The sequence below is a fragment of the Aythya ferina genome, assembly GCF_964211825.1.
Source record: "Aythya ferina genome assembly, chromosome: 5".
NCBI lineage: Eukaryota > Metazoa > Chordata > Aves > Anseriformes > Anatidae > Aythya > Aythya ferina.
Genome location: NC_140301.1, coordinates 11,901,406 through 11,927,967, shown reverse-complemented (window position 1 = coordinate 11,927,967; position 26,562 = coordinate 11,901,406). Strand labels below are relative to the sequence as shown.

General features: G+C 67.5%; 6 protein-coding genes across 8 annotated transcripts; 4 read left to right on the top strand and 2 right to left on the bottom strand.

Moving 5' to 3' along the window:
- The first annotated feature begins 36 nt into the window (after positions 1-36).
- CLP1 (cleavage factor polyribonucleotide kinase subunit 1) lies at positions 37-2,343 on the top strand. Its single transcript, XM_084522013.1, has 2 exons — positions 37-727; positions 1,608-2,343. Exons 1-2 carry the CDS (start codon positions 122-124, stop codon positions 2,277-2,279), a joined length of 1,278 nt encoding a protein of 425 aa, XP_084378139.1. The 5' UTR covers positions 37-121; the 3' UTR covers positions 2,280-2,343.
- Positions 2,344-5,936: 3,593 nt separating this feature from the next.
- On the top strand, positions 5,937-14,519 carry ZDHHC5 (zDHHC palmitoyltransferase 5). Its single transcript, XM_084522011.1, has 11 exons — positions 5,937-7,038; positions 9,219-9,340; positions 9,712-9,869; positions 9,980-10,149; positions 10,251-10,353; positions 10,518-10,609; positions 10,692-10,824; positions 11,198-11,321; positions 12,029-12,141; positions 12,252-13,117; positions 13,212-14,519. Exons 1-11 carry the CDS (start codon positions 6,935-6,937, stop codon positions 13,375-13,377), a joined length of 2,151 nt encoding a protein of 716 aa, XP_084378137.1. The 5' UTR covers positions 5,937-6,934; the 3' UTR covers positions 13,378-14,519.
- Positions 14,486-16,582, bottom strand: MED19 (mediator complex subunit 19). The gene is made up of 5 exons (XM_084522019.1): positions 16,216-16,582; positions 15,729-15,985; positions 15,353-15,449; positions 15,180-15,274; positions 14,486-15,102 (listed from the first exon to the last, which is right to left on the bottom strand). Exons 1-5 carry the CDS (start codon positions 16,421-16,423, stop codon positions 15,034-15,036), a joined length of 726 nt encoding a protein of 241 aa, XP_084378145.1. The 5' UTR covers positions 16,424-16,582; the 3' UTR covers positions 14,486-15,033.
- Positions 16,583-16,665: 83 nt separating this feature from the next.
- TMX2 (thioredoxin related transmembrane protein 2) lies at positions 16,666-18,942 on the top strand. Its single transcript, XM_084522014.1, has 8 exons — positions 16,666-16,886; positions 17,410-17,470; positions 17,629-17,742; positions 17,918-17,994; positions 18,084-18,190; positions 18,263-18,328; positions 18,429-18,558; positions 18,678-18,942. The coding sequence occupies exons 1-8, from the start codon at positions 16,698-16,700 to the stop codon at positions 18,822-18,824; spliced, it is 891 nt and encodes a 296-aa protein (XP_084378140.1). The 5' UTR covers positions 16,666-16,697; the 3' UTR covers positions 18,825-18,942.
- Positions 18,943-19,071: 129 nt separating this feature from the next.
- Positions 19,072-20,221, top strand: SELENOH (selenoprotein H). The gene is made up of 3 exons (XM_084522020.1): positions 19,072-19,346; positions 19,575-19,720; positions 19,815-20,221. The coding sequence occupies exons 1-3, from the start codon at positions 19,216-19,218 to the stop codon at positions 19,913-19,915; spliced, it is 378 nt and encodes a 125-aa protein (XP_084378146.1). The 5' UTR covers positions 19,072-19,215; the 3' UTR covers positions 19,916-20,221.
- BTBD18 (BTB domain containing 18) lies at positions 20,203-26,463 on the bottom strand. 3 transcript variants are annotated; one of them, XM_084522017.1, is made up of 5 exons: positions 25,980-26,463; positions 24,964-25,167; positions 21,559-23,953; positions 21,182-21,322; positions 20,203-20,996 (listed from the first exon to the last, which is right to left on the bottom strand). In XM_084522017.1, the coding sequence occupies exons 4-5, from the start codon at positions 21,318-21,320 to the stop codon at positions 20,302-20,304; spliced, it is 834 nt and encodes a 277-aa protein (XP_084378143.1). In that variant the 5' UTR covers positions 21,321-21,322; positions 21,559-23,953; positions 24,964-25,167; positions 25,980-26,463; the 3' UTR covers positions 20,203-20,301. The 3 variants fall into 3 exon arrangements, with proteins under 3 accessions (XP_084378143.1, XP_084378142.1, XP_084378141.1); XM_084522016.1 differs by having other exon boundaries at positions 21,559-25,167; XM_084522015.1 differs by lacking the exons at positions 21,559-23,953; positions 24,964-25,167; positions 25,980-26,463 and having other exon boundaries at positions 21,182-21,546.
- Positions 26,464-26,562: the final 99 nt, after the last annotated feature.

Genomic DNA, 26,562 nt, shown 5'->3' with positions numbered 1-26,562 from the left:
GGGCTGAGGGGGGTCCGAGGGGGCTGAGAAGGGACCGGGGGAGCCGAGGGGGTCTGGGGGGAGCAGAAGCGGGCGAGGGGCGAGGCCCCGGCGCTGCAGCCCCGCCAGGGCCGGCGCCAAGATGGCGGAGGAGGGCGGCGAGGAGAAGAAGCAGGTGGCCAAGTTCGAGCTGGAGCGCGAGACCGAGCTGCGCTTCGAGGTGGAGGCCTCGCAGACGGTGCAGATGGAGCTGCTGACCGGCATGGCCGAGGTGTTCGGCACCGAGCTGACCCGCAACAAGAAGTTCACCTTCGACGCCGGCGCCAAGGTGGCCGTCTTCACCTGGCACGGCTGCAGCGTGCAGCTGAGCGGGCGCACCGAGGTGGCCTACGTGTCCAAGGACACCCCCATGCTGCTCTACCTCAACACGCACACGGCCCTGGAGCAGATGCGCCGGCAGGCGGAGCGCGAGGACGAGCGGGGGCCCCGCGTCATGGTGGTGGGCCCCACCGACGTGGGCAAGTCCACCGTGTGCCGCCTGCTGCTCAACTACGCCGTGCGCCTGGGCCGCCGGCCCACCTTCGTGGAGCTGGACGTGGGCCAGGGCTCCGTCTCCATCCCCGGCACCATGGGCGCCCTCTACATCGAGCGGCCGGCGGACGTGGAGGAGGGGTTTTCGCTCCAGGCCCCGCTGGTCTACCACTTCGGCTCCACCACGCCGGGCACCAACATCAAGCTCTACAACAAGGTGAGCCCTGGGGATCTCGCCCCGCTGACAGCCCTGCCTGCAGCAGGGCAGGGGATCCCTGCCCGCCTCTGTGAGTCTGGGGTCACCCCGTTGGTTTTGGTGCTGTGTAACACCGCGGTTGTGCCTGGCTGAGCTGGGACATGAGGCTCAGCACGAGTGTCAGCTCGCAGCGAGGAGCTTGGCCCTGCCAGCTCTGCTAGGATTGAAGCTGCGCAGCTTCCTTTCCCTTCCCACTGCCCCCAGCCAGGCTGTCTGCGAGCAGAGAGCCCCCAGGCAAAAAGAGATCCCACAAAAGCACATAGAAGCCAATTTGGACTCGCAGTGTCCTGCTGCACCTGCTGCTTGGTGACAGTTGGAGGCCCCTGTTTGGCCCTGAGCCGTCCTCAGCTCTGCTCTTGCCCCTGTCCAATCTGTGGGATACCGGGGAGCAGCTCTCCTGGTGTGGCTGAGCACCCTTAAGGTCTCGTAATGTGATTTAGGAACGGCTCCAGCACCGAGCCTGGCAGCTGACTGGGAGGATTTCCCCCCAGGGGGTTGCCCATGAGCCAGACATCATTCCTGTGTCAGCAAATAAACCTGCCAAGCACATTTAGGGACGTTGCTAATGGTCAACGTGTCCCTAAGAACGGGACACAGCCTCGTGGCGTGGCCTCCTGCCCACCCCCATCAGAACTGACATGGTTTGGCTTGTGCACCCTGGGAGCAGGTCCCAAAGGTGATGGTGAGGAGTTTTTTGGGGGTAAATTTTGGGATGCTGAAGTCATGGAAGTTATTTGGGGTGACACAGTGAGGTGCGGGCTGGCTGTGGGGCGCGAGGGGGGGCAGGGGGAAGAGCCCAGCTCCCGTTGTGCCCCCAAAGCTCTCCCCATCTGCCCCGCAGATCACGTCCCGCCTGGCCGACGTCTTCAACCAGCGCTGCGAGGTGAACCGGCGCGCCTCGGTGAGCGGCTGCGTCATCAACACGTGCGGCTGGGTGAAGGGCTCGGGCTACCAGGCGCTGGTGCACGCCGCTTCCGCCTTCGAGGTGGACGTGGTGGTGGTGCTGGACCAGGAGCGCCTCTACAACGAGCTCAAGAGGGACCTGCCCCACTTCGTGCGCACCGTGCTGCTCCCCAAATCCGGCGGGGTGGTGGAGCGCTCCAAGGACTTCCGCCGCGAGTGCCGGGACGACCGCATCCGCGAGTACTTCTACGGCTTCCGGGGCTGCTTCTACCCGCACGCCTTCGACGTCAAGTTCTCCGACGTCAAGATCTACAAGGTGGGGGCGCCCACCATCCCGGACTCCTGCCTGCCGCTGGGGATGTCGCAGGAGGACAACCAGCTGAAGCTGGTGCCGGTGACGCCGGGCCGGGACATGGTGCACCACCTGCTGAGCGTCAGCATGGCCGACAGCGCCGACGACAACATCTCGGAGACCAGCGTGGCCGGCTTCATCGTGGTCACCGGCGTCGACCTGGAGCGCCAGGTCTTCACCGTGCTCTCGCCCGCACCTCGCCCCCTGCCCAAGAACTTCCTCCTCATCATGGACATCCGCTTCATGGACCTCAAGTAGCGCCCCCGCCCCCTTTTCTCGCAGCCCCTTTTTGTACCGCTTCTTATTAAAGCCCTGCCTCGGGCTCCTGCCTCCTGCTGCCTTCTGCCCCCGGCCGCGGGGAGGGCACCCCGGGGTGCTCACGGCGAGCCCCCAGCCCCGGGACGACCGCCCAAATCCCCGCTGGGTGTGCCTGGGCACCCCCTTTCCCCTGTAGGGTTCCCGTGTCCCGGGGCTGAGCTTTGGGGTCCCGCCCCCGTCCCAATCCCGTGCCCGGGGCTCCCTCCGCACGTGGTACGTTCCCCCCGTTCCCACATGGTACGTCCCAACATGGCAAACTATGCGCATGCGCCACTCTGCCCCCCGAAGCCACTCCCCATGCCCACACTCTGCCCTTCCTTCCCCTTCCCGCTCTGCGCATGCGCTATTCCACCCCCGAAGCCACCCTCATGCCCACACCCCGCCCTTCCTTCCCTCCTCCCTCTCTGCGCATGCGCCGCACTCCCCCCGAAGCCACCCCCATGCCCTCACTCCACCCCACCTTCCCTCCCTCTCCCCCCTGCGCATGCGCGCCCCTCCGCCCCGCTCCTTCCAGGCGGTTCCCCGGGCGGCAGCCAATGAGCATCGGCGGGCGGCGCGCAGCCCCAGTGCGCAGGCGCGGCCGTGACGTAGTGGCCGGGCCGCCGGAGCGCGGCGACGGTGTGGGCCCGGAGCGCTGCCCCGCCGCCGCCTGGGCCGCGCCGAGCCGGTGAGTGCCGGGGGGGGCCCGGGGCGGCCCTGACGGCCCCCGGCGGCACCGGGGCCGCCCCCATCGCGCCCGCAGCGCCCCCGGACCGCCCGCGGCGCCCCCCGGCCTCCCCTCCCCCCTCCCCGGGTCTCCCCGGGCCTCCCCCACCCCTCCCCGGGCAGCCCCCGGTGCCCGGCCCCGGCTGTGCCCCCGTTCCTTCGAGCCTTCCCCCCCCCTCCCGCCTCCGGTTCCGGCGGTTCGCTCCCCGGGAGGGGCTCCCGGTGCTGCCCGGCCCCTGCCCGTGTGCCGGGGGCGTTGCGGGGTGGTTACGGGGTGGTTGCGGGGCTGGGGGCGTTCGTTGGGGTGCTCGGGGGGGGGTGCGGCACCCCCAGCAGCTCCCTCGCGTGCCCGGCCCAGGGGGCCGCTTCCTGCTGCGCCTGCCCTGCCTCCCGGCTGCCTCAGCACGGTTCCTGCAGCCCTGCCGGGCCGGGATCCGTGCGGTCACACAGGGGTTGGGTGGGGAGGGCGCTAAGGATCGTGTGTGCCACCCCCTGCCGGGGCAGGGACCCCTCCCGGCAGCCCAGGCTGCCCCAGCCCCGTCCCACCCAGCCTTGGGCGCCTCCAGGGACAGGGCAGCCGCAGCTCCTCAGTGCCCTTTGATCGTCTCCGTGGCCTTCTTTGGGCTCGCCCCAACGGCATGACTGTGTCCGTGCTGCAGGTGTCGGGGGGCTGAGTTTTTGGGGAGCAGGATGTGAGGCAGGGATCCGTGCGGCTTCCCTGGGCTGGGGGAGGCTCCGTCCCGGCTGGCTGGGCGAGGTGGAGCAGCAAAACCTCCCCACAGGCGTGCTTCTGTCAGGTTGATTTTTGAGAAGCTGGCGTGTGAATTCGCAGGGCTTTGGTTCCCGTGGCCTGGTGGTGTGGCCAGAAGCTCGGCGCCTGCTCCTGGCCACACGCTGCTGCCCTGCCCGGGGAGGAACTGCTCCTTGCAGCGCGTTTCTGCGCTGTTCTCCGGCCCCGCTGACGTAATGGGCCGCGCTGGCAGGTGTTCAACCTGACTTCTTGCTAAGCGGGGCCAGATTGTCGGCGTGAAGCCTGTTAATCCCAAATTACCGGCCCCGGGGAGCTGCTCGCGTCTCCCTGTGACGAGAGAAAAGCCCCGCGGAGCCTCCCCTTCATCTCGCTGCTTCAGGAGGGGGGGACTTGGCCACCCGACACTACAGAGCTGGGGTGCAAAACCCAGCTGTGGCCTCGTCTAGAGCGAAGCGAGGAGAGTCAGGCAACTCGGCGGCCTCCATTTAAGGCTGGGGAGGTGGCAAACGGGTGGAGCTGGCGTCACCGAGGGGCTGTGGAGCAAAAGGAGCGTGCTGGGGCTGGGTTTCAGCTCCTGGGCGCGGGCGGTGCAGACATGGCGGGCTGGGGACGGGGCAGAGCACACCCCGCTGTCCCGCCGCCCCGGGCTTGCGTCAGTGGGAAGGAATGGTTTGGCTGCCCGGCCCGCGGAGGCACGGCGGGGCAGGTTTGGGGCGGGCAGGTAGCTGGGAGCTGCTGCGTGCTTGGGAACATGGAGGGGAGCTCGTCAGCACGCTCCTCTCCATGGGTTGCTCCCAGCACGGCGAGGAGCTGTGGTGGAAACCCCAAAGGAGAAGGAAAAGGGAGTCCCCGGTGCCACAGGAGCCCGTAAAGCCTGACTGGGAGGAGCAGGGAGGAGGGCAGGGCCCCAGAGGCGTGGGAAGGAGGGGCTGGAAGGGGCTGGGGACAGCAGCAGAGCACGGGTGTCCCTCAGGTGAGCGGGGTGCGGCTGGCCTCTGGGGCTGGGGAAGGGCGGAGAGATCGGGAGAGCCTGAAGGAGATGGGCTGTGGGGAGAGCGGCTGTGAGCGTGGTGGGTCAGCCTGGGGGGGTTCTGCGTGTGGCTGGCTTCTCCTGGATGGGAACTTGGAATTTTTGGGCAGTCCCATCTGGAGCCAGGGGTTGCACTCAGTGATCCTTGTGGGTCCTGTCCAGCTCAGGGTGTTCTGGGCCCTTTCCCTGCCTCCCTCTGCGGAGGGCTCGCTCCTGCACGGCCCCAGGCCGGGTTTTGCCGAGCTGTGGGGGAAGCAGAGCACCAACAGCACGAGGAGCAGAGCCGCAGAGGTCCCTGCAGGAGGAACAGCCCCGAGCTGAGCTCTGCCAGGGTGTGTTGGGCTGCGAGGCGTGGCTGTGTTGTGGCACAGCACCGGGGCAGGGAGCCCTCACCTTGCGTTCCCCTGCAGCCCCGAGAGGAGTTTCCAGGTGGAAGCAGAGTGGGAGCACCACGCTCACGGCTCCAGAGCACCACCTGGGTTTCCGAAGCTGGGCTGGCTCTGTGCAGGGCCGCAGAGGGAGCGGCTCCCCCATTACTCAGCCCCAGTGCCCCGCCGCCGGGTTAATTGCGACGCCTGGGTGTCATTAAACGCGCCTCTAATTCTGCGCCGCGGCGCTCCCGACCCCCGCCAGCGTTGAGTCAGCGCCGCCCATTGCCCTGCCAGCCCCACAGGACAAAACTGGGGGAGCAGCAGGGGACGGGGCTGGGGGAGGAAGACGAGGAGCTGGGCTTTGGGGCGGCTGGCTGCCTCCCGCTCCCCTTTTGGGGCCGGTTTCTCCAGCAGCCGGGCCTCCTGCTGCCAGCGCAGGTCCCGCCAGTTCCTCCCCTGCTGGGGACACTGGTGGTGGCCCCAGGCATCCCCTGGGGGACAGGGGCCGGGATTGCCGGCCTCCTGCAGCCTCCGCCCTGCCATTAGGGCTCGGAGCCTTTGATTAGCCCCTTTCCCTCGGCGGTTCACAGCAGCAGGGCGAGCGGGTGGGAGGCAGCAGCCGGCCGCCAGCCTGGCTCTCCCCGTCCAGGTAGCGGCGTTCTCGCCCTCCCGGTGGGGTTCTGCGGGGTATTTCCACTCGAACACCTCGATTGCCTTGCTGATTTATTTCCCTTCTCTTTTCCAGGTGAGGCGCACCGTGCCCAACATCCGATTTTAATGGTTTTATGCAGTTTTTTTAAACGTATGGATTAACGAGGAGCGGCTTCACCTCCTCTCCGAGATGGAGCCGGATGGAGCAGGCGCTGCTCAGGCCAAAGGCGAGGCAGAGCCGTGCAGCACCCTCCTCACCTCCAGCACCCTGCGGGGCTTGTGAGAGCCCTCCCTGACAGCTCTGCCCAGGAACTGGCCCCAAATGGTCTCCGTGGGGCAGATTTGATGAAATTCCCCTCGGTTTGCAGCAGCCGGGTGGAAACGAAGCCTGCTGGGAGGCCGGAGGGCCGGGAGGAGGAAGGAACGAGAAGGAAGAGGGTGAAACCGCGCTCCACGGGGCCTTCCCCTGCAGCCCCCCTCGCGCAGAAAGGATTTACAGCTCAGCCTCGCACCAGCTGTTCCTCGGCTTTGCCTGGCTGGGGAGAAATAAATAAAATTAAACGGCCACCGCCGGGCAGCCGGCCCCGCAGCCCGCAGGAATCAGGGAGAGTGCTGCTGTGACCGGCGAGGGGGAGGAGGAGGAGGAGGCCGAGCGGGTTGCTGGGGAGACGTCCCCGTCCCCCTCCTCCCTGCGCCCACCGAGGGGCTGCGGGGCTGGGAGGGCGGCGCAGCTCCCGGCGGGGCTTTGTGCCGCCAGCTCCTCGCCTCCACGCCGGCACGGCCACGTGGGGACCTTTTCGGAGGCCGGCGCCTGACCTAGGGGCTCTCAGCCTGACAGCTGGGTGAAACCCAGACCCGCTTCTCAGCTCGGAGTTGTGAATTTGGGGTTTTGGACTCTCGCGGGGCTCCTCGGGGCTGTCCGGAGGCCGCAGCGGACTTCTCCCGGCCTCCTGCTGCGGCCGGAGCTCGCTCGGGGAGGCCGGGCAGCGCCTCGGCCCCTTCCTCCTCCCCTCCCCTTCTCACCTGGCTCTGACTCCAGCTGGGCCTGGGCTATGCTGCAGGGCGGATTCCCCAGCAGAGCTCCACCATGCCAGCAGCGTCCGCAAAGAGGTTCAAACCCAGCAAGTACGTCCCGGTCTCGGCCGCTGCCATCTTCCTAGTGGGAGCCACCACCCTCTTCTTCGCCTTCACGTGAGTCCGCCTGCTTTTCGGGGCCCCCGTGGGGTGGTGGCAGCGGGAGCAGCAGGGCAGGGCGGCTGGAATCGCAGGCCAGCGGGCGCGGGGTAACCTGCTCGGGAGCACCTCGGGGAGCTGGGGCACTTTCACACGGGTTTCACTGGGGCCGGCTCGGCCAGGGAGGGAGGGAGGTGGAACCGCCGGGGCAGTTTGTCCGGCCCTGCCCCTCCTACGGGAAGAGGGCCCCGCTCCTTGTGGCCGAGGAGCCAGCAGCAGCACGGGCAGGGGGGTGTTTATGGGGCGGCAGGGGGTGTTTTTGGGGTTGCAGGGAGGTGTTTTTGGGGCTGTAGGGGGGATCCGTGCCCGCGGAGGGGAGGAGGAGCCGTGCTGGGAGAGGAGGAGGTGTGGGGCTGCGGGCGTGCCGCGGCGCTGCCTTGCCCCCAGCGCTCTCATGTGCTGCCAGCGACAAGTCCCGGCACAGCCGGGCAGGCTGCGCGCCACAGCTCGGGGAGCAGACCCGCCGAGCTCCCCGGGACCTGCGTGGCTGCAGCGGGGAGCAGCCTTCCTCCTCCTCCTCCTCCTCCCTGTTAGGGGCCGTGGGTTTTGGGTACATCTGGGTAACGTGGAGTCCCTGTGCCCCATGGGGTTTGGTGCCTCCTGTGGGACCCGTCCCCAGGCTGGAGCCTCCTCCCCAGCTGTTTTGGGCTCGGGCTGATCCTATAAGCTGTGCAGGTCCCTGTGTCCCGTTCCCCCCCTCCTCCCCGAGGTGCCAGCCGGGCAGGGTTTAAAGTCCCCTGGGTGCAGCAGGGCCCCTGGCAGCTCTCCCAGCCGCTCGGGTCTCGCCGTGCCTGATAAGGCCGGGGGTTTGGGGCCGCCCCAAAGGGCAACGCCAGCCCCTGCAATCAGCGCTGCTTCCCCGGGGCCAGGGGTCAGAGGGTGGCACCGGGCTCCTCCCGGGAGGCTCAGTCCCTCCGTGCCCCCACGCTGGGTGCCCGGCCACCCCCAGATGGTGGCAGGGGGGTTCCTCCTCGTGCTGGCCCCGTCTGTGTCCCTGCTGGGGTCCTTTTGGGGCTCTGGCCGGCCCGTTTGGCTCGGCCCCGCTGTCAGCGTTCCTGCTGGCAGTGACTAACGCGGTGATGGGGCTTAATGGTGGCCCTGGCTGCCCTCCGTTCCTTTCAAGCCAAGATTTTGGGCTTGGACGCGGCTTTCCTAGAGAGAGGGGCTCCTGGAAGGGCTTCCCCACCTTCTGCCTCCCCTCCGAGCGGGGCTGGGAGCCTCCCGTGGAGTCGGGGCGTTGGGTGCAGGGACAGGGAGCTCGGCCCTGCCCTTCCCCGGGGCAAAGTCCCCCGGGGAGGAGGCGCCGTGCCCTCAGCCCCATCCACGCGAGGAGTGGGGCTGGAAAAAAACCCCGAGGGCAACCCCGGCTGTCCTGCAGGGCGGCTCAGCTCCGTGGGGCCGAAGCCCTGCGTGCAGCCACCTCTCCTCCCCCTCCTCCTCCTCCTCCTCCTCCTGCTCGGCGCCCTGCCCCGCCGGGCTGGCAGCACCCGCCGGGCGGCCTCGGGAGGCAGAGCCGGCACGGCCGGTGCGGCACGGGGCTGCCGGGGAGCCGCTCCCAGCCCCGCAGAGCTCCCGGGGAAACGCCGGGGCGATGCCGCCGCAGATAGGTGCGGCTGGGGAGGCAGCGCCCGGGGGAGAGGCGCCCTCCTCCCTCCCCAGCTCCCCGCGGGGAAAGCTGTCACCCTCTGCTTCGTGGCGGAGGCGTCGCGGTGTCGAGACCCCACGGACTGCTCGTCCCAGGGGGTGTCAGAGGGCTGTGGAGGACCCCACGGCGCCTCGTGCGCTGCCCCCTCCGCTCTCGCTGCCTAAATCCATCCGAGTTGGGTGCTGCGAGGGAAAGAGAGGGACAGATGCTGCCCTAGATCCGGGGGATTAAACTCCCCGCAGCAAAGCAGATTAGGGAATTACTCTGGCGCCTCCGCGGGGGAAGCCCGCTGCCCCGAGCCTGCACCCAGCGGGGCCGGGTGGGCACTGGCAGCTCCCTCGCCCCGCTCCCAGCCCCGCGCAGGAGCACCGAGGCTGCTCGGGAAATGGTTTTGGGGGTGGGGAAGAACCAAGCTGCCCGGCTCCCCCAGGCCTCCTCCCGCTGCGGTGCTGCACGGCCCCGGGCCGGGTGTCTCAGAGCTGTGTCCCCGCAGGTGCCCGTGGCTCAGCCTCTACGTGTCCCCGGTCATTCCCGTCTACAATGCCGTCGTCTTCCTCTTTGTGCTGGCCAACTTCAGCATGGCCACCTTCATGGACCCAGGCATCTTCCCCCGAGGTGAGCGCGGCTCTCGGCGGGGATCACCTGGGGCAGGGCCAGTTCCTTCTGGGGGGGGAAAGAGGATTAGGGGTGGGACAGGGGTCGGGGAAAGCCGCCCGGCCGGGACCAGGTGGCGGCACGCTGCGGGAAGGTCACGCTGGGTTCGTGGCCCAGCTGGTGGGATCAAGTGGTGAAAGTCGCCTAAATGCCGGCCCCTTGTGGGCTCGGGGAGCTCCTCCCTCCTCTGTCTGCGCTCAGCGTCCCCGTGGCAGTGAGCTGGGCTCGGTGTGGGGGCAGAGCGGGGTTTTGTCCGCTCAGGAGGGCGGCGGGGCCATGGTGTCGGGTGCCCCGTGCCCTGACGCGTGGCCGTGCCGGCGTTTCCCCGCCAGCTGAAGAAGACGAGGACAAGGAGGACGACTTCCGAGCTCCGCTCTACAAGACGGTGGAAATCAAGGGCATCCAGGTGCGCATGAAGTGGTGCGCCACCTGCCGCTTCTACCGCCCGCCGCGCTGCTCCCACTGCAGCGTCTGCGACAACTGCGTGGAGGTGAGACACCACCGGGGCCTCTCCCCCGTGAGCCCTCAGCCCTAAAACCCCACGTGTGGGTACGAGGGGCTGCGGCCAGGCCCCTCACTGTGTCTCCTCCCCACCCCCAGGAGTTCGACCACCACTGCCCCTGGGTGAACAACTGCATCGGGCGCCGCAACTACCGCTACTTCTTCCTCTTCCTGCTCTCGCTCACCACGCACATCATGGGGGTCTTCGGCTTCGGCCTGCTCTACGTCCTCTACCAGGTGGAGCTCTCCGGCGTCCGCATGGCCATCACGTATCCTTCAGGGTGGTTTTTTTGGGGCAGGGCGTTGGTGGGGCCGGGGATGGCACGGGGCAGAGCAGGGCTGCGGCTCTTCCTTAGCGTCCCGCTGGCAGCATGGCCGTGATGTGCGTGGCCAGCTTGTTCTTCATCCCCGTCGCCGGCCTTACCGGCTTCCACGTGGTGCTGGTGGCGAGGGGCCGCACCACCAACGAGCAGGTACATGTGTGCCGGGTGCTGCGGGGCGCTCAGCTCCTCCCAAAACACCTCCGGGTACCTCGGGGGGCGAGGCAGACGTGGGCAGGGTGGGTTGAGGCACGGGAAGGCACCGGGGGCGTCCCGCAGCCGCTGCCCGTCCCCGCACCGTGCCCCTCGTCCCGCAGGTGACGGGCAAGTTCCGCGGCGGCGTCAACCCCTTCACCAACGGTTGCTGTAAGAACGTCAGCCGGGTCCTGTGCAGCTCCCCAGCCCCCAGGTAAGCGCGGCGCGGCGTGGCGATGCCCGGGGACACCGAGCTGCCCCCAGCTGCAGCCCCTCACCTTCTCCGCCCTCGACAGGTACCTCGGGCGGCCGAGGGCCGAGCAGACGGTGCTGGTGAGGCCCCCCTTCCTGCGGCCTGACGTGTCGGACGGCCAGATCACCGTCAAGATCATGGACAACGGTATCCAGACAGAGCTGAAGAGGACGAAGGTGAGGAAAGTGTTGGGGTCGGCACTCCCCCGCCGAGCCCAGGGGCGCGAGCCTGCGTGAGTACAGAACCGAGTGAGCCTCGTCACGCCCCGTGTCGCTCTCTGTGTCATCTCGTGCTGCGTCCCCATGGGTCAGGCACCGCGCCCAGCCCATGCGGCAGTGACCCCACAAGGCTTGGCACCCTCCATCGCCCTTCCCCGCCCCGTTGTCTGCCCCTGCAGCCCTTCAGAGGTCCCCCTTTCTCCGCACTCGCCAGCAGCCGGGACTGGATGGGCCCAGGGCCGCCGAGAGCCCACTCCTGCATGCTCGCTGCCTGCCGGGGGCACAGCGGGGGCCTCGGCTCCCCCTGACCGCCTGCGCTTTGTCTCTGCAGTCCAAAGGAAGCCTGGAGGTGACGGAGAGCCAGTCCGCTGACGCCGAGCCGCCACCCCCACCTAAGCCAGACCTCAGCCGCTACACGGGCCTGAGGACACACTTAACCCTGGCCACCACCGAGGGTAAGGAAGGCGAGCAGGGCCCCGGCCAGCCGCTGGGCCCGCCAGGAACAGGCTGCAGGGCAGGCCCGAAGCACGTCGGCACGCCGCACGGTGGGGCAGGACGTGCCCGCACCTCCGGGCTGGCGCTGGAAGAAGCCAGGGGGCTGCTCGCAGCCAGCCCTGCTCCGTCGGAGGAGGGCAGGGACCGGGCTGAGACAGCTCCTCAGCAGCGTGGCGGCTGGTGGGAGCCGCCGTGAGAGGCAGCAGAGGCAGGTCGGCAGGCACAGGAGCGCAGGCCTGGCTTGGTGGCAAGGAGCGTGCTTGTTGCAGCCTGCACGGCTCGGGCTCGCTCTCCCCGCTCCCCTGAGCGCCACATCCAGCGCTGCTCGGAGCCTGCAGCGTGGGCTTGGCACGAGAGGAGGGGTGAGAGCGGGAGCTCGGACACGGCTGCGTCCCAGTCCCTCCGTGCGCTGCCGGCCCCGCTGACCTTCAGGTCTCGCCAGGGAAGCGCCCCCGGTGCTGCGGGGACCCATTTTCCATCCCCCTCCATCTCAGCCCTCCCCGAGCACCTCCCCTCGACCATCCCTCTCGCCTCCACCTCCGTGGTCTGTCTGCCGCAGGCTCAGAGCCGGTTCTGGGGGGAGGAGGGCGCCGGGCATCGCTCCCTGCACAGCGCCTCGGGCAGCAGCCTCGCCGCTGAGCCTCTCTCTCCCTTCCTCCCCCCGCAGACAGCGGCTTGCTAGGCAAGGACAGCCCCCCGACGCCCACCATGTACAAGTACCGGCCCGGCTACAGCAGCAGCAGCAGCTCGGCCGCCTTGCCCCACTCCACCAGCGCCAAGGTAAGGTCACGAGGGGACGTCCCAGCCCTGGCTGTGGCTTTCTGAGCAGGGGGGGCTCGGCAGGGAGTCGCTGCCTTCCCGGGGGTGACTGCGCTGCGTCCTTCCCCCAGCTGAGCCGGGTGAACAGCCTGAAGGAGCCCAACTCCATCTGCGACGGCGGCCGCAAGCCCAGCTACCGCTCGGAGCCCAGCCTGGAGCCCGAGAGCTTCCGCTCGCCCACCTTCGGCAAGAGCTTCCCCTTCGACCCGCTGTCCAGCGGCTCCCGCTCCTCCAGCCTCAAGTCGGCGCAGGGCACGGGCTTCGAGCTGGGCCACCTGCAGTCCATCCGCTCCGAGGGCACCACCTCCACCTCCTACAAGAGCCTGGCCAACCAGACGCGCAACGGCAGCCTGTCCTACGACAGCCTGCTCACCCCCTCCGACAGCCCCGACTTCGAGTCGGTGCAGGCCGGCCCCGAGCCCGAGGCGCCGGTGGGCTACACCTCGCCCTTCCTCTCGGCACGCATCGCCCAGCAGAGGGAGAGCGACCTGCACGGCCGCTTCGCCGCCGCCACCGCCTCCCCCAAGCACGCGGCGCCCCGCGAGCCCTCGCCCGTGCGCTACGACAATCTGTCCCGCCACATCGTGGCCTCCATCCAGGAGCGCGAGAAGCTGCTGCAGCAGCCGGCGGCGGCGGCGCCGGGCAGGGAGGACGATGCGGGGCTGGTGGACTCGGGCGGCGCCGCCCCCCGCGGCGGCTCCTCTTCTTCCTCGGACGATTGCAAGCGCTCGCCCCTGGGCAAGAACCCGCTCACCCGCCCGGCCCCTCCCCGCTTCGGCAAGCCCGAGCCCCCGCACGCGCTGCGGGCGCGCTCCCTTGGCTCCCCCGAGCAGCCCGCCGCCCCCCACCTGGGCAAATCCGTGTCTTACAGCAGCCAAAAAGCAGCGTCTCAGCCCGAGGCCGAGGAGGTGGCCTTGCAGCCCTTGCTGGCACCCAAGTGAGTACACACATCCCCAAATTCTCCCCAAATCCCCCAATTTTGTCATTTTCTTGCCCTCCTGCTCACCCCCTGTCCCCGCTTCCCCCCGCAGGGACGAGGTGCAGCTGAGGCCGTCCTACAGCAAGTCCAACGGGCAGCCCAAGAGCTTGGGGCCGGCCGCCCCCGGCGCGGGGCCCGTGCCCCTCAGCAGCCCCACGCGCGGAGGCGTCAAGAAGGTGTCGGGCGTGGGGGGCACCACCTACGAGATCTCCGTATGAGGGGCGCCCGGGGGCCTCCCCGCGGGCACGGACACACTGCAGCCCCCGGGGCTGAGGGGCGGAGGGGCTGGCGGCGCTTCCCTTCCTCATTTTGGGTTTCTCCTCCCCGTTTTCCACCCCCTCCCCAGGACTCGGGTGCTGCCTGGCGTCCCAGCAGCGCCCCTCTTTCCTCCGAGGACCGCGGGGGGGCCCCCGTCCTGCGGCCCCCCCCGCCCGGGCCAGCCACTTGTGGGCCTTGTGCAATCACTCGCTCGCCTAGTGTGGTAGGAATGGATTGTTTTTAAAACCAGAATAACTTTTTTTTATTATTATTGTTACCGGATTCTATTTTTTTTCTCTTTCTGAGTTACCAGGTGTGTGTATATATAAATATCTATATATATAAATATAAATATTAAAAAAAAAGAAAAAAGAAAAAGGAAGAAGCAGAAATTATATATCTGACCCGGAGAGAGGGAGGAAAGCCGGGGCTGCTGCCCACGCACAGGCCCTGCGGGCACCGGACGAGAAGGGGAAGGTGCCTGGGGGCAGCGCCCTGCCCCGCTGAGCTGGGTTGGAGGCTGTGGGGCCGCCTCCTTGCTCCATTTTTTGGGTTTTTGAGCCTCCTGCAGCCCCCGAGGGCACAGGGTGGGAGAAGGGGCGAGGCCCAGGTGCCCCGCACGCCTCCCAAACCCCCCCTCACACCCGCAGCAGGGCTGGGGGGCGCAGGGGGGTCTGGAGAGCCGCTCGTGGGCTCCAGCCGCTCTGCCCCCGTGGCTCCTGCTGGTTTTATCCGTGTCCCTGGGGGCTGTGGCGGGCTTTCTGCTGTTAGTTCTTCCCCATGGGTGTAGGAGGGGTTCCTGGCTGTCACGCCGTTGGTTTTATTTCCATGTGGGGACGAGGGAGGCCGGCGGGGCGCCGCCCCCACAGCAATATTTTCTCATCACATGCCAAAAAAAAAAAACAAAAAACAAAATGCAGACGGGGAGCCCAGCGCTCCCCAGCCCCTGCCTGGGGCCCGGGGCCCTTGACGCGTTACTTCACTCGTTCTCTACGGCAATATCTCTCCCGGGGCCTCCGCAGGGCCACGCCATTGTTGTTTTTTTTATTCTTATTAGCCATTTTAAAATGAGGAATAAAAGGATATTTAATGAGCCATCCCAGCAGGCATGCGTGTGCTTTATTTTAGTGTCCGGGGACGGAGGCTCCCCGCAGGGGCTCCTGGTGTCCCTCCCTGCCTCAGCTCCCCCTCCTCAGGGAAGGGAAGGAAAAGGGGGCCAGGAGGGGGGCACTCTGCAGTGCCTTCAGGCCCGGGGCAGAGCCAGCCTGTAGGAAACAGCTCCCAGGGCCCCGCTGCGGGTGAGGGTGCCAGCCGACAGGTAGAGCCACTGCCACCAGCCCCTCCTTAGAGCAGAGACTTTAATTAAAACGTGAGTAAAAAAAAAAAAAAGGAAACAAGGAAAAAAAAAAGAGAGAGAGAGCCCTCAGTGCAGTCCCGGTACGAGGGGCTGAGGGCAGCCAGCCCAGCTCCAGCACAGTCCACGCCTTCCCCTGGTCCCGGCCCTCCGGGTGGGGAGGCGCCTGCCCGGGTCTCCCCGCTGCGCTCCGCGGGAGGGACGAGTCCACGGCGGGGCAGCCGGGGCCCTCCACGGCCACCCAGAGCTCCCCGCGGCCGCCTCACCGCAGGCTGCTGCTGCTGCTGGCCTGGGAGCTGCCCACCCCCGGGTGCTCGGGGCTGTGCCGGTTCTGCGGGGAAGGAGAGAGACGGTGAGGGAGCGGCGGGATCAGCACGGCTCCCCGGCTCTCCCCTGCTCCCCCCCTACCTTCTTTTTCTTTTTCTCTTTCTTCTTCCTCTTCCGCTCAGGATCCTCCTCTTTTTTCTTCTTTTTCTTCTTGTGGTCCGAGTCCGAGGGGGTTTCTGGAGGGACCAGGGGAGGAGGATTAGTGCGGGAGGGGGCACAGGACGAGCCGACAGCCTCACGGCACGGCCCCTTACCGGGGGGGACGGGGTCCTGCGTGCGGCTCTGCTTGTGCTTGTGCTTGTTCTTCTTCTTGGGCGGCTGGATGTGCATCAGCCGGCACTGCTCGGGCAGCTGCGGGAGGAGATGGGGCGGGGTTAGATGGCACTGGGTGCCCTCTCCTTATTCCTCTTCCCCCCACCACCCGAGGGGTGACCCTGCTCCCCCTCCAACACCTGATGGGTGCCCTGCAGCACCCAGGGGCTCCCTGCCCAGCACCCAGGGACTACCCCCAGCACCCGAGGGGTGTCCCCACTGCCCCCCCAGCCCCCGAGGGGTGCCCCTGCGCCCCCCCCCCAGCACCCAGGGGTCCTCCCCAGCACCCATGGGTCCCCCCCGGTGCCCGGTGCTCACGGGGCCGGCGTGCAGGCGGAAGCCGGTGAGCATGGTGCCGGTGAGGGGCGTGAAGGAGCTGCCGCAGATGGGGGGCTTCTCGATGAGGGAGCGCAGGCTGCTGTTGTCGTGGGAGCCGGGCAGGTCGATCATGCCGGGCAGGTCGGGCAGGAAGTTGCTGAGCTTCTCCTTCACCTTCTTGCCGCAGAACTTGTTGTAGGCGTGCTCCAGGTTGTAGTGCGTGATCAGGTTGGTGCTGCCCGTCAGCTCCGTGCTGCCTGCGGGGGGCGGACGGCGGGCAGCGAGTCCCGGGGCTGCCCCCGCCGCCATTGCCCTGCCCCCCCCCCCCTTACTTCTCCTCAGCCGCCCCGCGCGCCCATTGGCCCGCCGCGCTGTCACTCCGCGCCTCTCCGCCCGCCCCCTCGCCGCCCATTGGCCCGCCGCGCCGCCCGTCAGCGCGCCGCCGCTCCCCATTGGCCGCCCCCTCAGCGCGGCGCCCGCCCCGCACCTGGCAGCTCCCGCAGCAGGTAGAAGGGGCCGGCGGCGGCGGCCTTGCCCTCGCCGGGCGCCGGGGGGGCGGCGGAGGCGGCGGCGGAGGCGGCGGGGGGCGGCGCGGCCCCGGCCCCGGCCGCTTTGGCGGGCCCGAAGCCCAGCGCGGCGGCGGCGGCGGGCGGCGGCTGCTCGGCGCCGCCGAACAGGGCCGAGAAGTTCTCCATCTTCCCAGCCTGCCCCGCGCGCCCCGCCCCGCCGCGCGCCCATTGGCCGCGCGCCGCACAGCGCCCGGCGCGGTTGCCAGGGCGACGCCGGGCCCCGCTTCCCCATTGGCCTTCCCACCCGTCAATCTCGCTGCGGTTCTGTGGAAGAACGCGGCCGCTCGGCCTCCTATTGGCCAGCGCGCTGATAACGCCCCCGCCCTCTTTTGACAGACAAGCGGGCCGGCCAATCGCGGCGAGGCGGGCGGTGAAGGAGGAGGAGGAGGAGGGCGGCAAGATGGCGGTGGTGGCGCCGCTGCTGGCGCTGCTGTACTCGGTGCCGGGGCTGTGCCGCTGGCTGGCGCGGCCCTACTACCCGCTGTCCGCGCTGCTCGCCACCGCCTTCCTCATCGTCCGCAAGCTGCCGCCGCTCTGCCGCGGGCTGCCCTCGCAGCGGGAGGACGGCAACCCCTGCGACTTCGACTGGGTGAGACCCCGGGCCCTGCCAGCCCCCTCAGGGCCCGTCACATCCCCTCAGGGCCCTGCCACCCCCCCGGGCCCTGCCAGCTCCCGGCACTGCCCCCCCGGCGCCGCTGAAGGGCTTCCCGGGCATCAGTGAGGGTTGGTGCCAGGCTCTAGCAGCCGCCGTCCTTGCAGTCCCTTGCAGGGTCATGCAGTGTTAGGGGGAAGGGCATTACCTCCTAACCCCTTCCCCACAGGGCCCCAGAGCCCCCCCAGCTCCACCCCACTGCCGCATGCAGGGAGGCTTCCCCACAGCCCAGGCTGCCCCCAGCCCCGCCTCGAACCCCTGCAGGGATGGGGCAGCCACAGCCCCTCTCGTTATGGGGATGGGGAGGAGGTGCGGGGATTTGGGGCCAGCGGAGCATGGTGCAGCAGCTTGGCCTCGTGCCCCTCCAGCACCCCCACCTCGGGGAGGGTGATGCAGTGCTGGCGGTCGCTCCTTGGTCCTGCGGCATGCCCGCTGCTCACAGCCTCTCTCTTGTGTGCAGCGGGAGGTGGAGATCCTCATGTTCCTCAGCGCCATCGTCATGATGAAGAACCGACGCTCCAGTGAGTCGGGGCTGGGACCATGAGGTGGGGGCTGCTGCTGGTGCGGCCCTGGGGAGCTGCGTGGGGCGGGAGCTGGAGGAGCAGCGAGGCATCGGGGATGTGGGGCAGGGGCTGAGGGGTGCCTGGCGCTGTCTCCTAACCTTCAGCCCCTTTTCCAGTCACGGTGGAGCAGCACATCGGGAACATCTTCATGTTCAGCAAAGTGGCCAACGCCATCCTCTTCTTCCGTCTGGACATCCGCATGGGGCTGCTCTACCTCACGCTCTGCATAGGTGAGACCCATGAGGATGTGGGGAGGGGACCCTGGGGTGCCGGAGGCTGCTGCGACGCCCCTTGGCGTGGCTTTGCCTGCCCCGAGCAGGCGTCGTGCCAGCTGTTAGGAAGGGGGCCGGAGCTCCCTGCCATGGGCTGTTGACCTGTGGTGTCTGAGGCTCGCTGTCGTTGCAGTCTTCCTGATGACCTGCAAGCCGCCGCTCTACATGGGCCCCGAGTACATCAAGTACTTCAGCGACAAGACCATAGACGTGAGTATCTCCTCCCCGCGCCGCGCTGGCACAGGGGGCCGGGGGGCTGTGCCTGCCGGCCCCCGCCGAGCCCCGTGGCCCCGCGGCAGGAGGAGCTGGAGCGGGACAAGCGGGTGACCTGGATCGTCGAGTTCTTCGCCAACTGGTCCAGCGAGTGCCAGTCCTTCGCCCCCATCTTCGCCGACCTCTCTCTCAAGTGAGTGCTGCCTGCTTGGCGAGCCGTGGGGCGCGGGGTCACGGCGCTGGGGGTCATTTTCTGCCCCCACAGGTACAACTGCTCAGGGCTGCACTTCGGGAAGGTCGACGTGGGCCGCTACACGGACGTCAGCACCAGGTCTGCAGGGGCACGGCTGGCTCCCCCAGCCCCGGCTGGCACCGGGGAGCCCCCCAGGCCTCACGGATGTCCCCGTCCCTCCCTCCCCGTCCTCCCGCAGGTACAAGGTGAGCACCTCGCCCCTCACCAAGCAGCTGCCCACCCTCATCCTGTTCCAGGGCGGCACAGAGGTCATGCGGCGCCCGCAGATCGACAAGAAGGGCCGGGCCGTGTCCTGGACCTTCTCGGAGGTGGGTGAGGGCGGAGGGGGCGCGCCAGCCTCCTCCCCTGTCCCCTGGGGCGTCCCCTGGAGGTGGTGGGGACACTGCGGGGGGGTCACGGCGGGCCTGACCCCGCTCCCCGCCCGCAGGAGAACGTGATCCGCGAGTTCAACCTGAACGAGCTGTACCAGAAGGCCAAGAAGCAGGCCAGGCCGCGCGACGAGGGCAGCGAGGAGGCTGCCGAGGGAACGGCGGCCGCGGGGCTGCCCAACGGGGAGAGCAAGAAGGACAAATAGCGGCCCCGCGGCCCCGACACCCCCCATGACACCCCCTGTCCCCTCCCCCCCCATGTCCCCTCGCCCGTGGCCCCCCCGATGTCGGGCAATAAAGCTGCGGGGGCGGGGCTTAAAGGGACTGGGCGGAGTCTGTGTGCTGGTGGGCGTGGTTTGCGGTTGGGGGCGTGGCCTCCTCGAGGGAGACGCGCCCTGATTGGTGGTGCCCGCGCCGCTGTTTCCCGCGCCGGGCGGAACCATCGCGCACCCCGCGGGGGGGGCGGGCGGAGCGCGCTGCGGGGTTTTACCCTGCGGGTGCGCAGCGCGGCGCTGTTCCCCCCCCCGTCTCTTCGCAGTGGTTGGGTCCGGCCCGGCCCCGCCCCCTCGCGGCCCGCGCTGCCGCCGCGCTCCCCGCATGGCGCCCCGCGGCAGGAAGCGGCGCGCCCCGGCGGCGGCCGGGCAGGGCCGGGACGGACCCGAGCGGCTGCGGGCACGGCACGAGAGCGGGGCCGGGGGCGGCGGGGCCAGGGTCGTCATCGAGCACTGGTGGGAACGGGAACGGGGCCGGGATGGGGCTGGGGCCGGGAAACGGGGCTGGAATGGGGCTGGGAGGGCCCTGGGAGCAGGGAACGGGACTGGCAGTGGGACCAGGACGGACCCAGCGCAGAGCTGGGAGTGGGGCTGGGATTGGGTCGGGCTGAGGTCAGGATTGGGATGGGACCAGGAGCAGTGACCCCCCCCCCCTCCCCCCCCGTCCTTCTCGCCCACCCCCAGCAAGAGCTGACGGGTGTTCGGGCGCAATGCGGCGGCGGTGAGCGAGGCCCTGCGTGAGGCCGTGGCCGACCTGGCCGTGGACATCAACCCCGAGAAGCCCCGCAGGAACAGCTTCGAGGTGTCCCTGGTGAAGGAGGACGGCAGCAGTGAGTGCCCGCGGCTGGGGGGGTGGGGTGGGGTGGGGTGGGGGCTCCCCCCGGCAGCCCTGACCCTTCCCCGTGTCCTCCCCCCCCCCCCCAGCCGTGGAGCTGTGGAGCGGCATCGGGAAGGGGCCGCCCCGCAAGCTGAAGTTCCCCGACCCCGCTGCCGTGGTGGAGGCCCTGAAGAGCAGCCTGGCCTAGAGGAGGCGCCAAGGTGAGGAGAGACCCCAGCAACGGCACCAGGACCACCGCACGCCGACTGCCCTCACCATCTCCCCCCAGCCCAGCTGGGCTCAGCACCCGCGGAGCGAGCACCCATGAAGGGGCGTGACGAAGGGAGGGGGCGCCTGCCCCCCCAGTCCCGTCTCCGATGCTGCAGCTCCCCCGTGGGCAGCCAACGCTGAGCCCCAGCTCCCCGCTCCCCCCTGCAGCCCCCTGACCCCTTGTTCAGTTCTCCAATAAAGCGCTGCAGCCCCACACCACGAGGCTGTCTGCTCCAGAACTTTATTTTCTCAACAACGTGCGGCTTCCGTGGCCCTGCAGGGGTGGCCTGTCGCCTGGGTGCAGGGCAGGGGGCTCCCGGGACCCTAGCCCAGGACATCGACCTCCCCATCGGACTCTGACGAGGGGCTGGGCCAGGCACAGACAGCACCGGGGGGCAGCCACGGCTCTGCCACCCCCACGTCCACCTCCTCGTCCTCCCCGAGGCCGTTCCCCTGCAGCTCCTCCAGCCCACAGGCTGCCGGGGGGGGCCACGGCTCCGCCACCCCTCCAGCACCCACAGCCGGCCCCTCACGGGGCTGCCCCTCCTGCACCACTTCCCATTGCTCCCCACCCTCCACCTTTCTCAGTTTCAAGCGCCTCACGGGAGGTCTGGGGCACGGGGCCCCCTTGGGGGGGCTGCCAGCACGCCCAGGCTCAGCCCCACCGCCTGCTGTGGGGCAGAGCCTGGGGGAACCGGGCTGGGGGGCGCGCAGGCAGCTGCGGTTGAGCCTCCAGCGGGGCCCGGGGTGCACCAGGCAGCCCCCTTGCAGCTGCAGCGACTCCAGCTCGGTCACGCGGAGCTGCCGGGCGGCCGCCAGCACGTCCTGCGCCTCCTCCGAGGACGCCTCCAGCTCGGCGGTGTAGAGGAAGTGCACCAGCTTGCGCAGCGCCCCGATCTTCAGCCCCTGCAGCTCCAGCACCACCCTGCGGCCCTGGGGGGGCAGCTCCCGGGCCAGCTGCTCCATGAAGAAGGGGCTGCACACCGACAGCACGCAGCAGTGGGCTGCCACCGCCTCCCCTGCGCGACAACAAGCGGCCATCAGGCCCCACGGGGGTGCTGCCCTCCCGGATCCCCCCCAAAATTCCTCGGGGGCTCAGTGGGACCCATCACTCCTGCCACCCCACAAGGGGGATGCGGCTGCACCCAGCCCTTCCCTCGCCCCCCAGGAACCCCCAGCCCTCGGTGCTCGGCCGCCCGCTCACCTTCTGCCCGCAGCACCACGTCGCAGAAGACGTCCTCGCGCTGCTGCTGCTGGTGCAGCCGCAGGAAGGCCGCGTGCAGCAGGTGGGTGCTGCGGTACAGGAGCCGTGGGGCGGCCGCCGATGGGGAGCCCGGGGACATCCCTGCGGAGACACACATGGCGCTGGGGATGCAGGGCTCAGCCCCCCGCCCGCTGCAGCCCCCCAGGGCAGGGCTGCAGCCCGCAGCACGCACGCACACGTCGCTGTCGCCTCCCTCCCGGCCCCAAGCACGTCCCCGGCCGCCAGGGGGCACCGGCCGCGCCGATTCCGAGGCAAAACCGCGCGGTTTTGGGGCCCGCAGCCTGCCCCGCGGCCACGGGGCCGGCAGCGCCGCGTACCTGCCCGTGCGGGTGGCGGGAGCCGCAGGGTGGGGACACGGCCGGACAGACGGACAGGCCGCGGACACACGGACAGGACCCGGACACGTGGATGGTTCCCGCGCGCGCGCCTCGACCCCCGCGCCACGTGCGCCCCCGCGCCACGCCCGGCCCTACCCTGCCCAGCAACGGCCCCGCCATTGGCCCGGCCCGCCAGCCAATAGCCAATGGCGGCGCGGCGGGGTGTTTGGCGGGAAGGGGCTGAGGGGAGGCAATGGCGGGCGGGAGGGTGGGCGGCGTGGAGGGAGCTACGCCCTTGGGGCTGTCCATCGCTATGTCTGTGCCCCACAATGGCCGCCCTGGCCTTTTACCAAGAGGCTCCCGTTCAAATTCAGCCCCTCGTGGTTTCCCAGGCTGTCCAAACCATGTTAAATGGGACTCTGGAGGCAAACCTGTTGGGTTCTTTGCAAAACCCCATTAGGGTTTCCCAAAACCCTACCATTAACCTCACTTAGCGTTTTGCCAGACCCAGCCCTCAGGCTTCAAAGCGCCCGAGCTAGCAGACCTGAGGGCTGAGCTCCTCCCGGCCACCACCTCGCAGGGCCACAGTGTGAAGGCAGCAGGGATCAGCTGCCTGCCCCGTCCCGGTCACACACCATGACCAGGCTGTGCAAGACAGCCCAGCAGAATTTGGGAAAAAGCTCCGTGCTGCTTGCAGTCACCATCATTACAGGGTTTAAACACACAAAGAAGAGAGAAATAAGCGCAGTGGGTGCTGAAGCTGCAGGCTTCCAGTGGTGGCACTTGAGCTCAGCAGTGTCAAAGCCCTGCTCCGGGCCCTGCTCTGGGCTCCCAGGGCACTCTGTGGCTTTGCATGTGAGAAACGGCATTTTTGGGGCTTCCTGACGCCCCTCGGGAGGACAGCCGTGCGCACAGACAGCAGGCAGAAAGGGGAGGATTGATAGCGGGTGTTTTGGAAACTGGCCTTCGTGCAAGCGGCGCGGCCTACTTAGGAGAGTCTGAACCGCGTTTTGTCGCGTTATAAAGCGCCCATTGTGAAGACATCTGCGTCAGTCACTCCACACACACACGAACAACAATTGTAATAATCCCAGCCCAATGGCCTGGAGATACTAGCTGCCCGTACAAACAACCGAAGTGGGTGGAAGTTTTCAAGAGCTGCGGAAGAACGGGAGCCGAAGCGGCGCTGTCGATTTGAAGTCTACAAAGTGTGCTGCAGCTGTGCCATCCCCCAGTGTTTTCTGTGGCGTTACGGATGGATTTTCAATGGATTTTCATGCGTTTCCACATGTGAGGGTGCTCTCAGTTTTCGCTGTGTGCAGAGCTGGCACAAACCAGGGAGGAAAGTGGCTGATTATAGGTCTGGGCCAGAGGCTGCTGAGGTTAGTGGCAGTCTTTCCACTGACCTCGAGTGGCTTTGATTCCAGCTCTAAATACCAGGGGAAACAGCGAAACGCGTAATTTCATATCAAAGTGCTATCATATGCTAGTAAAAATAGACACAGAAAAAAAGAGAGAGAGCTTTCCTCCCCCACCCTTTGCAGTCTTTCGGAGTTACGATAGTCGAAGCTGTGCATTGGAAAGCTTGGATTCACGGGGAGCAGATGGGTGCAGTTATTGATTTAGGGGCATCCCTTCACGTGGGTTTCAGAATACAGCCATAGCTGCTTTGGGATGTTTTATGCCATGCCTGCACCATGCTGGTGCTGCAGAGTGGGAGAGGGTGAATTTATTCAGCAGAGCTGAGGGAGAGACCCCAAGCCCGACTTGTAAAGCAGGAGCCCTGTAAAGCAGGAGCCTGCAGGTGGGACGGTAACGCCGCAAATCGCTTTTCAGCTGGGTGAGCTGACCAGGGAGGAGAAGTCAAGGCAAAGCAACGGAGCTAGGGCAAAGCTAAATTAAAAAATTCCAAGGCGCTGATATCAGACGACTTCCCCTTGTGACCGGGCGGCTGGCGAGCAGGTGAGGCGAAAATCCCGAGAACTGGAGCAGGCTGAGCCTTTGGTGGCGCAGCGTTTGCACATCCACCCTCGGGAGGATTCCTCACGAGGCAGGGCTCTTCCCTGCCCTTCCTTGTGTCGCTCAGCTTCCCACCCTCGTCCCACTCCCGAGGACATCCCAGAGGCAGGGGTGATCACAGGGTGGGTGACCCTGTCCTCGGATGCAATCTTGGCCACCAGCTGCTGCTCTGCCTGCAGGAGGGGCAGAGAGCTGCGAGCTTGAAGGAGGAGAGAAAACACAGCCTGTGCTCCTGGCAGACAGCACAGGGGCTTGGGAGGCGCTGGGGGACACGAGCTGACCGAGGTCGGGCTGCAGGTGACACAGGAGGGACAAAGCCCCTGGGCTGCGGGGTGTTACAGGCTGTGTGAAGCAGCTCCTCCGCGTCCTGCTGGTGCTGGCCAGGGAAGGGAAAGCAAAGCGTTAAGGGGCAGAGTCCACTCTGGGTTTGCGGACTGCCCCAGCAGCCTACAGAAAGAGGCTGGCACAGGCGACAGGCCCTTCGCTTTGAGGCGTTTTTAGCTTTTCACAGAGGCAAAAAACGCTAATCCCGGTCACGCTCCTCAGCCGCAGCCCCTGGTGCTGCCTCTCCCTCCTCTCCACGGCCTTGTCTGCCCTTAAAAAGTTTCTGCTGTATGCCCTGGCAATACCAGCAAACAATCCTCTGGTAGATAGCCTGCACACAAAAGGGGCCTTTGACGAGCGTAACTTCTACTGGTGCTCAACGCCAAATAATTGTAGGCTGGAGAAAGCACCCACAGCCTGCTGTCCCAGCCACCCCTTTCTTCATAGACACCCCCCAGCTGTACCCAAAGCCAGAGGGGGATGAGGTCCAGGTGCCCGCACCCTCCTTTATTATTATTAACCCTCGCTGCCTGTGCAGGGAGACCCTCAGGAAGGAGGACACGGCGCTGTGCCCCGGCCAGGTCCGTGCTCTGCCCTTGAGAGCCCGTCCTTGGCGGGGGCCTCGGTGGATGAGTGTCCAGCGGGGTTTATCTCCCTGTGGGACTTACGGGGTAGGGCAAGGTCGGGTCTAAAGACCAGCCTAAGGACGTGCTGGTTAGCCAGGCTTGCTGTGTGTTGACAGGAGGGGATGTTTGAGGGCCCCAGGGCACGGGGGGGGGGGTTTCAAAGGCTGGCAGAGGGTGGGTGGGCATGAAGGGGAGAGCCTGGGCAGCATGCAGGTACCTCACCATCCTCTGCCTCGGTGCCACGCAGGGCACCCAGAGCTGTTAGGGCAGCAGGCTTGGGTGAAACCTCACTTTTTTGCTCAACATCTTTGAATTGGGGACGAAAAGCCCCGGTAGCCCCAGCGTGCCCCCTCCTGCTCCGCGCAGACGCCCCACAAAGGAGCCGATTCCCCTCCCGTGTCGGGATTCCCATAGGAAGGGGCGGCGGAAGCCTCACAGCACTGCCTCAGAACAATGCAGGGCCTGCGGACAGCACGGCATGGCACGGCAGCTCCTCTTCCTCCTCTTCCTCCTCTTCCTCCTCTTCCTCCTCTTCCTCCTGCCCCCGCCGCTGGGGAGCCTTTGCCTGGCTGTAAACAAGTCGCCTTGCTCTGTTCCGCTGCTGTTCCGGGCGGCTCGTCTGGGGAAGGCATCGGCAGCGCTGCAGGATGAAAGGGGACGTGCGAGACGTTATTACCCCTAATTACTGGAAAAGAGGGGAATTTTTCCCATGCCGGGAACGCATCTCTTCCTCCCAGCAAGCGGTGGGACGGACGGCTCTGCCCCGGTGCTTGTGTTTAAGCCATTCAGACCCGAGCTGCTGCGGGGTGTCCTGAAGCAGGAGCCGAGGTGACAGGGTGCTATTAGGGCCTGCCACCCTCGGGACAAGCGGCTTCAAAGAGATCAGGCTGGGGCTCCCGTTCAGCCCCGGCACAGGCGTGTTGGCAGCAGCGTGGCTCATCTTTGAAGAAACCCTCCAGAGACTTGAAAGGCTGCGAAATTCCTGGGCTGACTGAAATAGCAGCGCCCAGGCGGGGATGCATCAGGCACGGGGGTGCCCCAAGCTTGGTGGCTGTGCCCCGGGGCCGTGCCGATCCCCCTGGGGGGGGAGAAGGGGAAAGGAGGGCAGCCTCGAGCTGCAGGGCTGCCAGGGGCCCCTTTGGGTTGGCCACGGGGGTGAAATGGGTGCGGGGAGAAGCTTTCGGGTCCCCATGCTCAGGGAGGGCCCGGGGGGCTGCTGCAACAGCCACCGGCCTCGGTTTGTCCCTCGCCTTCATTTAATCCCCTTTATTTTTGCATCACCCTTAGCCAACCCCACCCCTGGCCGGGGGATTTGCCTTCCTCAAACACTTGCAGGCGGCCAGCACGTCCTCATCCTCCCCTCCTCCTCCTCCTTGCCTAACCGGGCAAGGCGTATTTACCCCAGGAGTCACCTGTCCCCACCCAAACCTTTTCCTCATGTCATTATCTCACCGGCAGTGTGGCAATCGGGAGCGGGCAGGATCCTCTCCAGCGCCTGGATCTGGCCAGCCCCCATCCGGAGGCGAGGCAGCGAATTTGGGATTTTTTGGCTGGTGGGGGCAGCCGAGACCCCCCCAATCTGCCCGGCCAGGTCCCGGGGTGTCGGCCCCCCGTGTCCAGACCTCCACAAACAGTCCCGGGGCGCAGTGGGGATCGCGAGGAGCCGCGCCTGGGCGGTGTGGTGAAACGCCTGCTGCAGGCAGGATGGGGGCGGTGGGTGGGGGAGCACGGCCCCCGGCACCCAGCAGGGAACCCCGAAAACTGCGCCCCTCAAAGAGCTGAACCACTGATCTTCAGCCCTCCAACACCGGCACCCCCTGATGACCTCCACGCCTTGAAGACCCCACTCCTCATAGACCCCCAACCCTTGGAGACATCACTGCTTGGAGACCCCACCCCTTGAAGATCCCACTCCTTGAAGACCCCCAGCCCCTGAAGACCCCTGACCCTTGAAGACCTCACCCCTTGAAGACCACCACCCCTGAACACCTCACCCCTTGACGAGCTCCAACCCTTGAAGACCCCACTCCTTGAA

Excerpts from the sequence above, each read along its gene's own strand:
- CLP1 (XM_084522013.1), top strand. The coding sequence starts at position 122 with ATGGCGGAGGAGGGCGGCGAGGAGAAGAAGCAGGTGGCCAAGTTCGAG. Across the intron at positions 728-1,607 it reads ACATCAAGCTCTACAACAAG|ATCACGTCCCGCCTGGCCGA; the intron begins GTGAGCCCTGGG and ends TCTGCCCCGCAG.
- TMX2 (XM_084522014.1), top strand. The coding sequence starts at position 16,698 with ATGGCGGTGGTGGCGCCGCTGCTGGCGCTGCTGTACTCGGTGCCGGGG. Across the intron at positions 17,743-17,917 it reads CTACCTCACGCTCTGCATAG|TCTTCCTGATGACCTGCAAG; the intron begins GTGAGACCCATG and ends CTGTCGTTGCAG. Across the intron at positions 18,329-18,428 it reads TACACGGACGTCAGCACCAG|GTACAAGGTGAGCACCTCGC; the intron begins GTCTGCAGGGGC and ends GTCCTCCCGCAG.
- BTBD18 (XM_084522015.1), bottom strand. The coding sequence starts at position 21,338 with ATGTGTGTCTCCGCAGGGATGTCCCCGGGCTCCCCATCGGCGGCCGCC. Across the intron at positions 20,997-21,181 it reads CGTGGTGCTGCGGGCAGAAG|GGGAGGCGGTGGCAGCCCAC; the intron begins GTGAGCGGGCGG and ends GTTGTCGCGCAG.
- MED19 (XM_084522019.1), bottom strand. The coding sequence starts at position 16,423 with ATGGAGAACTTCTCGGCCCTGTTCGGCGGCGCCGAGCAGCCGCCGCCC. Across the intron at positions 15,986-16,215 it reads CCTGCTGCGGGAGCTGCCAG|GCAGCACGGAGCTGACGGGC; the intron begins GTGCGGGGCGGG and ends CGCCCCCCGCAG. Across the intron at positions 15,450-15,728 it reads TCCGCCTGCACGCCGGCCCC|CTGCCCGAGCAGTGCCGGCT; the intron begins GTGAGCACCGGG and ends CTCCTCCCGCAG.
- ZDHHC5 (XM_084522011.1), top strand. The coding sequence starts at position 6,935 with ATGCCAGCAGCGTCCGCAAAGAGGTTCAAACCCAGCAAGTACGTCCCG. Across the intron at positions 7,039-9,218 it reads ACCCTCTTCTTCGCCTTCAC|GTGCCCGTGGCTCAGCCTCT; the intron begins GTGAGTCCGCCT and ends GTGTCCCCGCAG. Across the intron at positions 13,118-13,211 it reads CAGCCCTTGCTGGCACCCAA|GGACGAGGTGCAGCTGAGGC; the intron begins GTGAGTACACAC and ends TTCCCCCCGCAG.